At 34.1% G+C, this 11,954-nt stretch overlaps 1 protein-coding gene across 1 annotated transcript; it reads left to right on the forward strand.

The window, feature by feature from the left end:
- Positions 1–1,644: 1,644 nt before the first annotated feature.
- Positions 1,645–2,884, forward strand: LOC121251862. Its single transcript, XM_041151252.1, has 3 exons — positions 1,645–2,069; positions 2,294–2,631; positions 2,774–2,884. The coding sequence occupies exons 2-3, from the start codon at positions 2,309–2,311 to the stop codon at positions 2,826–2,828; spliced, it is 378 nt and encodes a 125-aa protein (XP_041007186.1). The 5' UTR covers positions 1,645–2,069; positions 2,294–2,308; the 3' UTR covers positions 2,829–2,884.
- The last annotated feature ends 9,070 nt before the right edge of the window (positions 2,885–11,954 follow it).

The raw sequence follows: 11,954 nt of genomic DNA on the forward strand, positions 1-11,954 counted from the left end.
ATCTTATATGTTACGTACTTATTGTTTTAATATTTCATTTTCACTAAAATTTCGTACATGGAGTTTTTTGTAGTTATTGTTAGCTTAAATTTTATATACTAATATTAATTTTTAAAAAATAATACTATATATACGTATAATTTTATGCACCTTTTATTTTATTTAAATCTAGTGGATATTTGACAATTTCACGACTGACTGGACGCGTCCAGCAACAAGATCCTCAAGTTGCTTTCCAGCCAATAACAGCGGGCCACGTATGAATACAATTTGCACAATGCAGATGATCATCCTTTTGTTCCAGCATTGCAAATTTTGTCCATTTTGAGGAATATTTCTCATTTTGTAATCGTGGCAAGGTTTCATAAAATGGCAGCTGTCCAATTTTGACCGATGGACAAGGTATTGGCAATACACCCCCTCGGTGTGAGTAGATATATATTATAATTCTATTTTTAATTTAGAAAGTTTAAATTAAAATAAAATAAAAAATTAATAATTTTTCCTATTTGAAAGGTCGTGTATCAATTCATCACTTATCTTGGATCCATTATAATTATGAAAAATTAGAACATTAATTTTTTTTAATCATTTGTAGGTTCTACTTTAGTAGTATACTATATATATATATATATGAAAGGCTTGCAACTGTATTTTTTAAAAATTATTTATTTTGATAAAATGATACCGTTCCATCAATTGATTTAAAAATGAACGAGATGAACATTATTATAAGTATGTAATAATTAATATTGAATAAATAAATAGAATTTTTTTTTTGTGATTAATAAATAAAAAGATCATATCCATTCGTTTTTTGGTCGGATACATTTCGGTATTTTTTTTACTAAATTTAAATCAATTTGTAAAATGAACTGTAATATAATTAAACTCAATTTCTGAAACATGAATTAGTTACCGACTCAGCTTTTCCCACTTCAGCCACGTGCCTTTTATCGCATGGTCATATTATCTGAATGTCGACACTATTTTTTTTTTTTTTTCTCCACTCTTTTTGGCTGCTCGTTTGTTATACCCACAAATAAATCAATTAAATAATCACATTTCATTAATAATTATCACACAATCTTCTAGATATATGCCTTTCCACTCTAATTTAAAATTTTATTGATTAATTCCGGAAATACACAAACTTGAGCAATAAGTTTGCTCTGCATTCACATATTTACAGTCCAACCTAACTCAATTCAACTCAACTAATAAAGGCTATGTTCGATTTTAAGATAATTACAGATGATAAAAATAGTAAATAATAAAAATAATAAAAAATTTGTGAATAATTTTGAAGTAATTTGAAGTGATCTCACTAATCAAATATAGTCTAAATTTACAAGTTTTTATTAATTACGTGATATTCACATAATTTTAAAAAATTCTCAAATAAATCTCATAAAAATTAAAATAATTTGATGCAGTGTATCAAATTGTAAAATTTGTTTTACAATAAAATTGATCTGAGTTAATATATTGAAGCACGTCAATTTATATTACTTTTAGAATCGTTTTATAAAACTAAACTCTCAAAATATATGCTTATTATATAATCAAATGATAAATGTCAAATTTTAAAACTTTTTGAACGAATTTCCTCAATTTTCCCGTTATAAATATTTTTCTCTGCGGCTCTTGCTCTCTCTGTAGAGGGTAATTGTATCCATCTCTTCTCATTTCCTTTCTTCCTCTGCTTCTTATTTTTTCTCTCCGGTCTCTCTCGCTTCTTCTTTGCTTCTCGCCCCACCCCCCTCAGTTTAGTTTCCTATCGTGAATGACTATCCTCTTCCATGTTACATACAACCAATTCAGTAACCCAATCAAGTGAGGGTTTATCATCCTCAAAGTAATTACGGTCGGGAACCAAGAGAGCTCCGTCACCCACAAAATTACCGCAGATCCTTTCTGATCTTCAACCGGATCAAAGCCGGAGATTCAACCTTAACAACAAGCAACGGGAAATATTTGCAAACCATCGGAAGTCCCTGTGGTCTTGTCTTGGCAACGAAATACTTTTTACGGCCAGAACCATCGGAAGTCTCTGTGGCCTTGTCTCGGTAGTTTCTTTTATCCTTTTCCAATTCAATTCTTGAATCCTCTCGGTCCCATGGAGCCCCATGCCCCGTCTCCTCGCTGTCTCTCTCTCTCTCTCTCTAGCATGCTCTGTTTTCCTCTTCCCCTAACCTTTTGCAAAGCACTGCAACGTTATCAATAATTATATATATATATATATATATATATTTTACCATTGATGAGTACGATCTCATTTTTTGTTTTGTAGTTGTTTGTTTTGTCAATGGTGAGACATTTCTCGAGAAACACCAAACTTGTGAACCATTCTGACGAACCACTGGAGGTTGCTGTGACAGTGGATGGCAGATTTCATGACATGTCTCTAATAATCCAACCGGGTGAGCATGGGTACATGTGCTACGCCGATTTGGGGATAGAACACAATGGTGGACGTTCAGTAACAGTGAATTTTTACATCGGAGAGCAGCCGACGAGATCTATATTGACATCGAAAATAAGGGACCATGAGAAAATAATATTCTTCATACGCGATGATGGAACCATCGCCCACGATCTTATCAAGGGGAGTATGATCAAGATGAACGGGTAATTCCCTTTATTTTATAACTTGTTCAGATGGGACACCTAATAAAACAATCGGAGATGGAATTTTGATTGACAGAGATGCTTTATTTTTCTCCTTTTGCCTTCCATTGGTTTACTTGCTCTGTTATGTTTTGAGTTACAGGATGGTTATCTCGATGAAAGGCGCGGTGAAAAAGATCAAGTCGTTGCTGATGTAGATTGGTTTCGAATACCCGTCGGTGTGATTGAAGTGGAATATGACGACGACAAGCATGTAAAATTATTTAAAAACTTATTCTAGTTTCATCTTATTATGTAAAATGAATTATAAAATACAATTAGTTACAATAACTTACTACATGTAACGGGTAGTGTTCATTATGTAAAAATTTTATTATTATTGATATTTTATTTACTCTCTCATTTTTTTTATTTTGATTTTTATCATGTGAACAAATTCTTTTTATTGTTCATCATTTAAAACACGTATTTCATTTTTTTCTACAAAATATCTTAGAAATATTTTGAAACCAATTTTTCATATTTTGATTTTATTTTTAATTTTTACATTGTATATAAAAACAAACTACAAATATAAAAAAAAAATATGAATATTATAAATTTATTGGTAGAAATAAAATATTTAAAAAGAATAAAAAAATAGTTAAATGATATAAAAAAATAGATAATTTGATAGATGATATATTTTAAAAATTAATATATAAAATAAAAAAAATATTTTTTAATAATATATTTTAAAAAATAAGATAAAGAATGCAAGAAAAGTGCTCAGTATGTGTCTTTGTACCAGATTCATGGGAAGAGTGACAGCGAACGTTTCGGGTATTTGTTGGTTAAAGGTACATGTACAGAAAATAAATTAAGAAATACAAAAATAAACTTTCATTTTACATTATTTGTTTATGGGATATCAATTTTGTCAAAGATCCCTCGCCCCCACTCATTTTCTTTATGTTAAAAATGCCACTATCCATCTTAAATTTTTTAATATTTCGATAAGATAAATTGATATAATATATTTTAAGGATTTTCTGAAGAACCTTCTACCTTCCCCGTAGTCAAAGATGCTACTGCATCATTCAACATTCCACTCTCCAATCATCCATGTGCATATAACACTTTATAAATGTGGATTTAGCCATTAAAAATTATTATAAATAAATCAGTATTATTATAAATGACAAAATTTTAAAAAAAAAATTCTCTAGTTTAATTAGAGTCTTATGGATAGTAGACTAGGAAATTGTAAGTAGGGGTGTAATCGGTTCGGTTTAATCTGGTTTCGGATATACTTTAGAATTGAACTGAAATATATATTAGTTTTGAAATTTGAAGAATCAATATCATACTGGTTATAACTCTAAACCGATATTTTCGATTTTATTAGTTTTGGTCCGGTTCAATCCGATTTTTTTGATGTATTATATAATACATATAATATAGTATATATATTATAATATATTGTAATATATTGTAATATATTATAATATATAATATAGTGAAATATTATAGTATATTATAATATATAGTGATATAATATTAGTATAACTATAAATATAAAAAATTAAAAAATATATATATATGAACTGGTCGGGTCTAGTTCAGTCCAATATTAGAAAAAAAATCAGAATCGAATCGATTTAAAAAAAATAAAATCAATACCGAACGGAACCGAATCTAATATAGGACCAAATCTACCAATTCGGTTAGGTCTGGTTTAGTTTACCGGTTTACTAGTTTTTTTTTTTTTTTTTTTATCCCTAATTGTAGGTTTATTTAAAGAATATTTGAGCAATAATAAAACAAATCTAATTATTATTATTATTTTTTTAAAAGAATCTAATTATTGTTTGACCAAGGCCAATCGATCTTTTGTTTTTATTTCAAATCGAGAGAGTGAGTGGGAAAAGAAAATGACAAAAGAACTTGTACACGTGTGCTAATAATAAACTGATTAGTCATCAACTAAAATAAACTTAACCTAAGTAAACTTAATTTGGACTATCGTAATAAATGTACACAATAAATTGTGACAACTAACACGTCTAACAAGGTTCATACAGCGTAAAAATATTCTTTAATGAATTAATGGTACGATTGGAGCCACCCAACTTATGACACTGGGATATATAGTCTTTTCTTATTAGTTAGTTTGGGATTTTTATTTTATTTTATTTCTAGACTGTTTATTGCAACTTGCAAGACGTATTCTTCTGCCCCAAGTAATGTCTATTTCAACTCTGTTTTAAGTCGAACCACCTCCACATAACATTCGTTTCCCGTCAACCCATCACTCTAACGACATGAACGTCTGATCGGGTCTTCCGTAACTCATTTCTCTTCGTTACTTTTTGTCCTACTTTTTCAGTTATTTTTGACCAACTAAAATCATTTATCTGTAGTTTAGTTTTATAGATAAAATAAGATGAGATAAATTGAAAATAAAATTAAAAAATTAAATAAAATATTATTATAATATATTTTTTAATATTATTTTTATTTTAAAATTTTGAAAAAATTAAATTAAATTATTTATTTTATTTTATATTAGAAGTTAAAAAAATTATAATAATCAGATAGAATGAGATTAAATAAGATGAGATATTTTCTAAAAATAAACGAAGCTTAATTAATCAACTTTGTTTCTAGAAAATTTAAACACTGAGGGACCAATGGTCATGAATGCTATCGATTGCACTAATTACTTTTCTAACTAGATGTGAGCATTAGTATTAATATTGGTGTGGTTACCTCTTTATGCAAATTTTGGATAAAATGTCACTTTATAATAACAAAATATTATTATTATTATTTTTAAAATTTTTTTATCTAAATATTAATGTATATCTTTTATATTTTTTTATCTCATTTTTTATTATACTTTCTGTAGTTTTCAATAATCTACACATTAAAATATATGAAACCTATCAAGAGAAGAGATAAGGGAGTTTGAGTGTGACGAAAAGTTACTATAAAGAAAATAACATAAATTAATCAATTGGAGGGGCATAGTAATCTTACATATATCAATTTATTTATATTTAAATACATCTTAATGAAATTTATAAATTACTATTATTTATAGATTAATTTAGATCATTTAAGACCAACTCAGTATCTATAAACATATCGTAAAGGTTCTAAAAAAAATCGTATACATTTAAAGGGAATTCTAGCAACACCCTGGTACTACTATACATATATAATTTTCAAAGTCAAAGAAGTCTATCAACATATGCGATGGCCATAGCTGTTGACTAAGGATCCACATTGACTGATGCTAGTTCGCGTAGGGTTGTGACAAGCGTACAAGTGTCCTAATATCTACGAAGGACAAACTATATATTCCGCTTGAGTTTGAATGTTAAATTGAATTGAGTTTAAATGATAAAATATTATTAGAATATTATTTTTTAATATTATTATTATTTTAAAATTTGAAAAAGTTGAATTATTTATTATATTTTGTATTAAAATTTGAAAAAGTTATAATAATGAGTTTAGAGGAATTTAAGAAGTAAACGAAGCTCAAAGTCTCAAATCTCACTCATTTTCTGGCAGGTTTGGGAGTGAGATGAAAATTTTATATTTTATTTTCAAGTTTAAAATATTGTGTTTTAATATTATTATTATTTTAAAATTAGAAAAAAGTGAATTGATATTTGAAAAAGTTGAATTGTTTATTATATTTTTATGAAGATTTGAAAAATATGTAATGATGACATGAGATGATATGAGAATTTTGTGTCTCATCCCACCCTCCAAACCTGCTAGAATTTTAACTTATATCATCTTCTCATCATTCTATGATGTGGTATTAGATGATAAAGTTACAAGTAAAATGTAATAAATAATTTCTAATCACCTAATGCCACATCATAAGATGATGAGAGGATGACAGAAGTTGAGATAATGAATAGTATTACTCTTTTCTATTAAGGGAAGGCTGCTGTGAAAAAATCTTTCAACTCATCTTATTTTATTTTATTTAATTATTATAATTTTTTAAATTTAAATATAAAATATAATAAATAATTTAACTTTTTCATATCTTAAAATAATAATAATATTTTAATAATATTTTTTTCTAACTTTTAACTTTTCCTTTCAACTCATCTTGGAGCATCTAAATCAGGATGCCTATACCATCAAATTCTCTAAATTTTAGTAAAAATTTTAAATTTTTCATAAATAATTTGAATTTGAATAGTAACCGAAAATTAATAAATAAAAAATAGTTGGATTGGCTGTTTATGATTGCGTCCCACAACACAAACGTTTGTCTCTAGCACCACCAAATGTCAAAGTATTTGGCTCTAGGCCATCCAAACTCACAAAATAAGATTTTTTTCTTTGAACATACTAGTATCGACAGGAGTTTCTCCATGAATAAGGTAAAGATGGACAAGACCGTGGCGTTTGACCTCCTTCTCCCCTCCCGTTATCTTCTCTCTCTCTCTCTCTCTCTCTCTCTCTTTTTTGTTAATTTTTGTTAATGCCAAGACTCATTTCAGAAATTTAGTCACTAAAATAAATATGTGCACAACTTCTGGATTCAACAACAAAATGAATGAACACAATCTCATAGCCATGGAAATGAGACAGGAAGCCTTGGTACCAATTGATGAGACATTTAAAATTAAATAATGTATGTCTATTATCATAGCATGCATAATCTGAATAGAAGAAAACATTTCTCATCTATAGTTAAAAGATGAGCTAACCATCACTTTTGTATATCCCAAATAATCTAGTATTTGTGTGTTGAGGAGACTTTTACTATCTTCTATCTATGATACAAATGGCTCTCATGGAGTCTAATGGGCCAACTCCTATATATATATATATATATATATATATATATATATATATATAATGGTAAGGGTTTCCTCAAGTGCTCACTAAATAACACAATCCATCATGGGCTCACATTATAACTATGCTAGTCCACACATAAGAATACAACAAGCAAGTTTCTAGAAAGGATGCCTTACAAATATTTGTTGGTTAACAGTACATGTGCAGCAAATAAAATGAGAAATATTTCACAAAAATATATTTGTGTATAGATATATATATTATATAAAGTCATATTAATTTATAAATTTATTTTTATAAAATCGCTATAATACTTCCCAAATAAATTCTTTTATTGGATATCAATCTTGTCAAAGATCCCTCGCCCCCACTCATTTTCGTTATCTACTAGGTTATCTTGCAATATCGGTGCAACATATCTCTCCCTCAATCCAGTCATGCATTCGAGGACCAAGCACATCGAAAATTAGACTATCACTTTGTTCGTGAAAGAGTGACAGCCAAGACTCAACAAATATCATTTATTTCTAGGAAGGATTAAATTGCAAATGTTATGACCAAGCCTTACCATACTGCCAATAATGCTTGGATTGCGGGGGATGTTAAGGCAATTGAATTGTTTGCCCGCAATTCAAAGGAATATTCCGGAAGCTTTGAAAATATTCATGAAGGTTCTAAATGTAACAGAATTAGTGATGTGGCAGTGGAGTGAGAATCTGTTGTGAGTGGTGTCCTATATATAGTATGTTGGTCACTGTAAAAATATAAGAAAGTGTAGTGGTGCTTTGCTGTTATGCTGTAAAGGAATATTTTCTGTTAGTCATTTTGTCAAACACGTTCTATGCATTATTTCCCTTGCTTCAATACCCATTAAACCCAAGAGGCCTGTAAATGAAACGAATCAAGATCAAAAGCCTGGCCTGGAGTAACGAGCCCCTAACCCAGCCCACGAGAAAGCTCCTCTGTACATAACCTGCATGAGAGATGATGCTATAAAGGATGAGACTCATCGATCTAAGGCTTTCTCGAGTAGTATCCAATCCTCGAGTGCCCGCTCGCACAACAGGTGTGATATACGGGGAGTCATTGGTCTACTGACAGAAAGTGGATGAATGGACCCAAATGGACATAGATTGAGAGAAGGAAGTCGGATAATCACGCCGCATTAATAGCTCTACCACCCAGACAACACGCCACATTAATGACGTTGCCGCAGAGCCACACCGCATTTAAAGACTCTGACACAAGGAACAGCAAGAGAGACACGAACGTCATGGTAGCGGCAGGCACTATTTGCTCCTCAGGCTTGTAGTATAAATAGCAGATCCTAGGTACGAGAATATCTCTTTGATTCCTAGACTCTCTCACTTATTTGCTACCCTACAAGAATATTTACTAACTTTGGCATCAGAGGTTATCCGGCCCCTAGGACGCCCTCTCAACGCAACAGTCTTTTCTACCTTGTGCAGGGCTCGTTTTTGAAGACCTTAATTGTCAAAACGTGGCTCAAAGGTGTGTGAAACACGACGTTAACAGTGGTGTTGTCTATGGCTTAAGGGCCATCACATCGATTTACCACCTCAAAATGAAGTTCCCAACTCCCTAGGGAGTGGAGGAAGTCCGAGGAGAGCAGGTCTCAGCAAGAGAATGCTACGTCCAAGAGCTAAAACAGAAAGATGGAGGCCCCGCCTCGAATGACGGTAATAGAACAAAGTAGGTCGGGCACCACTGAAGAAACTTTAGCAGGCTTCTATCTACAACTCGCCCTGCCAGTTTCGATGAGAGAAAGGGGCGGTGCATGGCTTTGGAAGGAAGGATGGGCGACGACCTCCCCAGAAGGGAATTTTGTGTCCCCTAATTTTGTAAAACCTCTTCGCCTAGCTTGTACTTTCCCTTTTATTTAATGAAAACGATTTTTCAGGACAATAAAAAACATCTGCTTTACGCTTTCATATTACTAGTAGGGCGTCAATAATAAAATACGAGGCTAATGAAGTATACAGTAATAATTCATCAACAGATTACCTCCCTACGGGGCACTATAGGGAAATACAGGCTTAAAGGTTATCTTATCCCTCCCGTGATAGAGTGTGGGTCAGCCTTTGACGACCCAAAGATGAAAACTTACCTTCCTTGCAGACATCAATAGACGGGTGCAGGTCAAGTCACAAACTGTCTGAAATTACCTCCTTGCGGGACACTATAGGGAAAGGTCAATGGTGGCCTTATCCCTCCCATATATGAGATCCACACACCCTCCCCCCCCCCCCCGGGGGAATAAATTACCCCGACCTCCGCCGCGACGAAGAGCTGGATCAGTACCAGCCTGACCCAGCACTTACCTTTCTTGTGATATCAACGAGCGATAGTGGGTCCAGTTTCAAACTGCCCGAATAACTTATCTCTCCTCAGGATACAAGGGAAAATGTAGGCCTAAAATGTTACCATGTCCCCCCTCCCCGGTAACAGAACAAAGTAGGTCGGGCACCACTGAAAAAACTTTAGCAGGCTTCTATCTACAACTCGCCCTGCCAATTTCAATGGGAGAAAGGGGCGGTGCACGGCTTTGGAAGGAAGGATGGGCGACGACCTCCCCAGAAGGGAATTTCGTGTCCCCTAATTTTGTAAAACCTCTTCACCTAGCTTGTACTTTTCCTTTTATTTACTGAAAAAGCGATTTTTCAGGACAATAAAAAACATTTGCTCTACGCTTTCATATTACTAGTAGGGCTTCAATAATAAAATATGCGGCTAATGAAATCTACAGTAATAATTCATCAACAGATTACCTCCTATGGGGCATTATAGGGAAATGCAGGCTTAAAGGTTGTCTTTTCCCTCCCGTGGTAGAATGTGGGTCAGCCTTTGACGGCCCAAAGATGAAAACTTACCTTCCTTGTAGACATCAATAGACGGGTGCGGGTCAAGTCACAAACTGTCTGAAATCACCTCCTTGCGGGACACTATAAGGAAAGGTCGGCCCAATGGTGGCCTTATCCCTCCCATATAAGAGATCCACACACCCTCCCCCCCGGGAATAAATTACCCCGACCTCCACCGCGACGAAGAGCTGGATCAGCACCAGCCTGACCCAGCACTTACCTTTTCTGTGATATCAACGAGTAAGAGTGGGTCCAGTTTCAAACTGCCCGAATAACTTATTTTTCCTTAAGATACAAGCGGAAATATAGGCCTAAAATGTTACCTTGTTTCCCCCTCCCCCCATGAGGAGAGCGGGTTTTGCCCTTGCGGCAACTTGAAAACTTACCCTAGCTCCTATCACAGTGAAGAGCGGTCAGCCAACTCGCTGTCCGAACTTATCTCCCTGCAGGATACCACAGGGAAATGTAGGCCTTAAAGTTGCATTGTCCCTCTCGCAATGGAGTGCGGGTTAGTTCTCAGGTAGCCGAAATAAAAAAAAGTATACATTCCTCGTTAGTGTCAACAGGCGGGAGTGGGTACAGTCGCAAACAACCCGAATAACTTACCTCCCCACGGAATACAAGGGAAAAGGTAGGCCTAAAAGATTACCTTCTCCCCCCCTCCCACCGCGCCCCCCCCCCCCCCCCCCCCCCCCCCCCCCCCCCCCCCCCCGGCCGGAGGAGAGTGGATTGGCCTTTTTGGTGACTCGAAAACTTACCTTGGCCTCCACTATGAGTGAATAGTGGGTCTAGCACCAGTCTGGCCCAAAATGTTACATTTTCCTGTGATGCCAACGAGCGGGAGCGGCTCCAATAACAGACTGCTTGAATGACTTATCTCCATGTGGGACTCAACAGGGAAAGGTCAGCCTAAATGTGACCTTATCCCTCCCGCAGAGGAGAGCGGGTCCAGTCTTCGAGGCAGCCCAAAGAACTTACCCCGACTCCTATCACAACGAAAGAGCGGACTGCTCTAAGGGCGGCTCAAAGAAGTTACCTCTTTGGGGGCACCAAAATGGGCAGGCCAAATTGAGGTAGACTGACCTTTCCTCAATGGAGTGTGAGTTTTAGTCTTACAATTGCCCGAAGTAAGAAGAATCTCCATAAGCGAAGTAAAGCCTCGCAAAAAGGTCACATAAGCATCAGCATGCAAGAAGCAAATCAAGATTGTAAACTTCCCAAATACCGAGACAAAAAATACAAGCAAGAGCAACAACGACACACAATGGAGGACAATAAGTGAAAAAAAAGAAGAGAAATACAGTAAGAAGAACGTGGGAACCGTACAGCCGGATACACAAAATCATTTTATTAATTATGTAGGATTACAAGGAGTAAGTTACATCATAAAGCCGCATAAAGACGCATGACAGCAAAGAACAAGTTACACCGTGAAACTTATATATTCAACAAAACAGGTTTAAGTGCCTGACTGTAGGCCTAGACTGTAAAACGGCTAGGGAACCTAGACTGCAAAACGACTAGGGAACCTAGACCGCAAACCGACTAAGGATGATCTAAAAGGACCAAAAGACCTCACTGTTCTCAGACCCGTTTGAAACAGGATAAGTTGTTCTCCAACGA

The sequence above is a fragment of the Juglans microcarpa x Juglans regia genome, chromosome 2S (assembly GCF_004785595.1).
Source record: "Juglans microcarpa x Juglans regia isolate MS1-56 chromosome 2S, Jm3101_v1.0, whole genome shotgun sequence".
Lineage (NCBI taxonomy): Eukaryota > Viridiplantae > Streptophyta > Magnoliopsida > Fagales > Juglandaceae > Juglans > Juglans microcarpa x Juglans regia.

Coding starts and splice junctions, on each gene's coding strand:
- LOC121251862 (XM_041151252.1), top strand. CDS start 2,309: ATGGTGAGACATTTCTCGAGAAACACCAAACTTGTGAACCATTCTGAC. Junction 2,632..2,773: donor AGTATGATCAAGATGAACGG/GTAATTCCCTTT, acceptor TTTGAGTTACAG/GATGGTTATCTCGATGAAAG.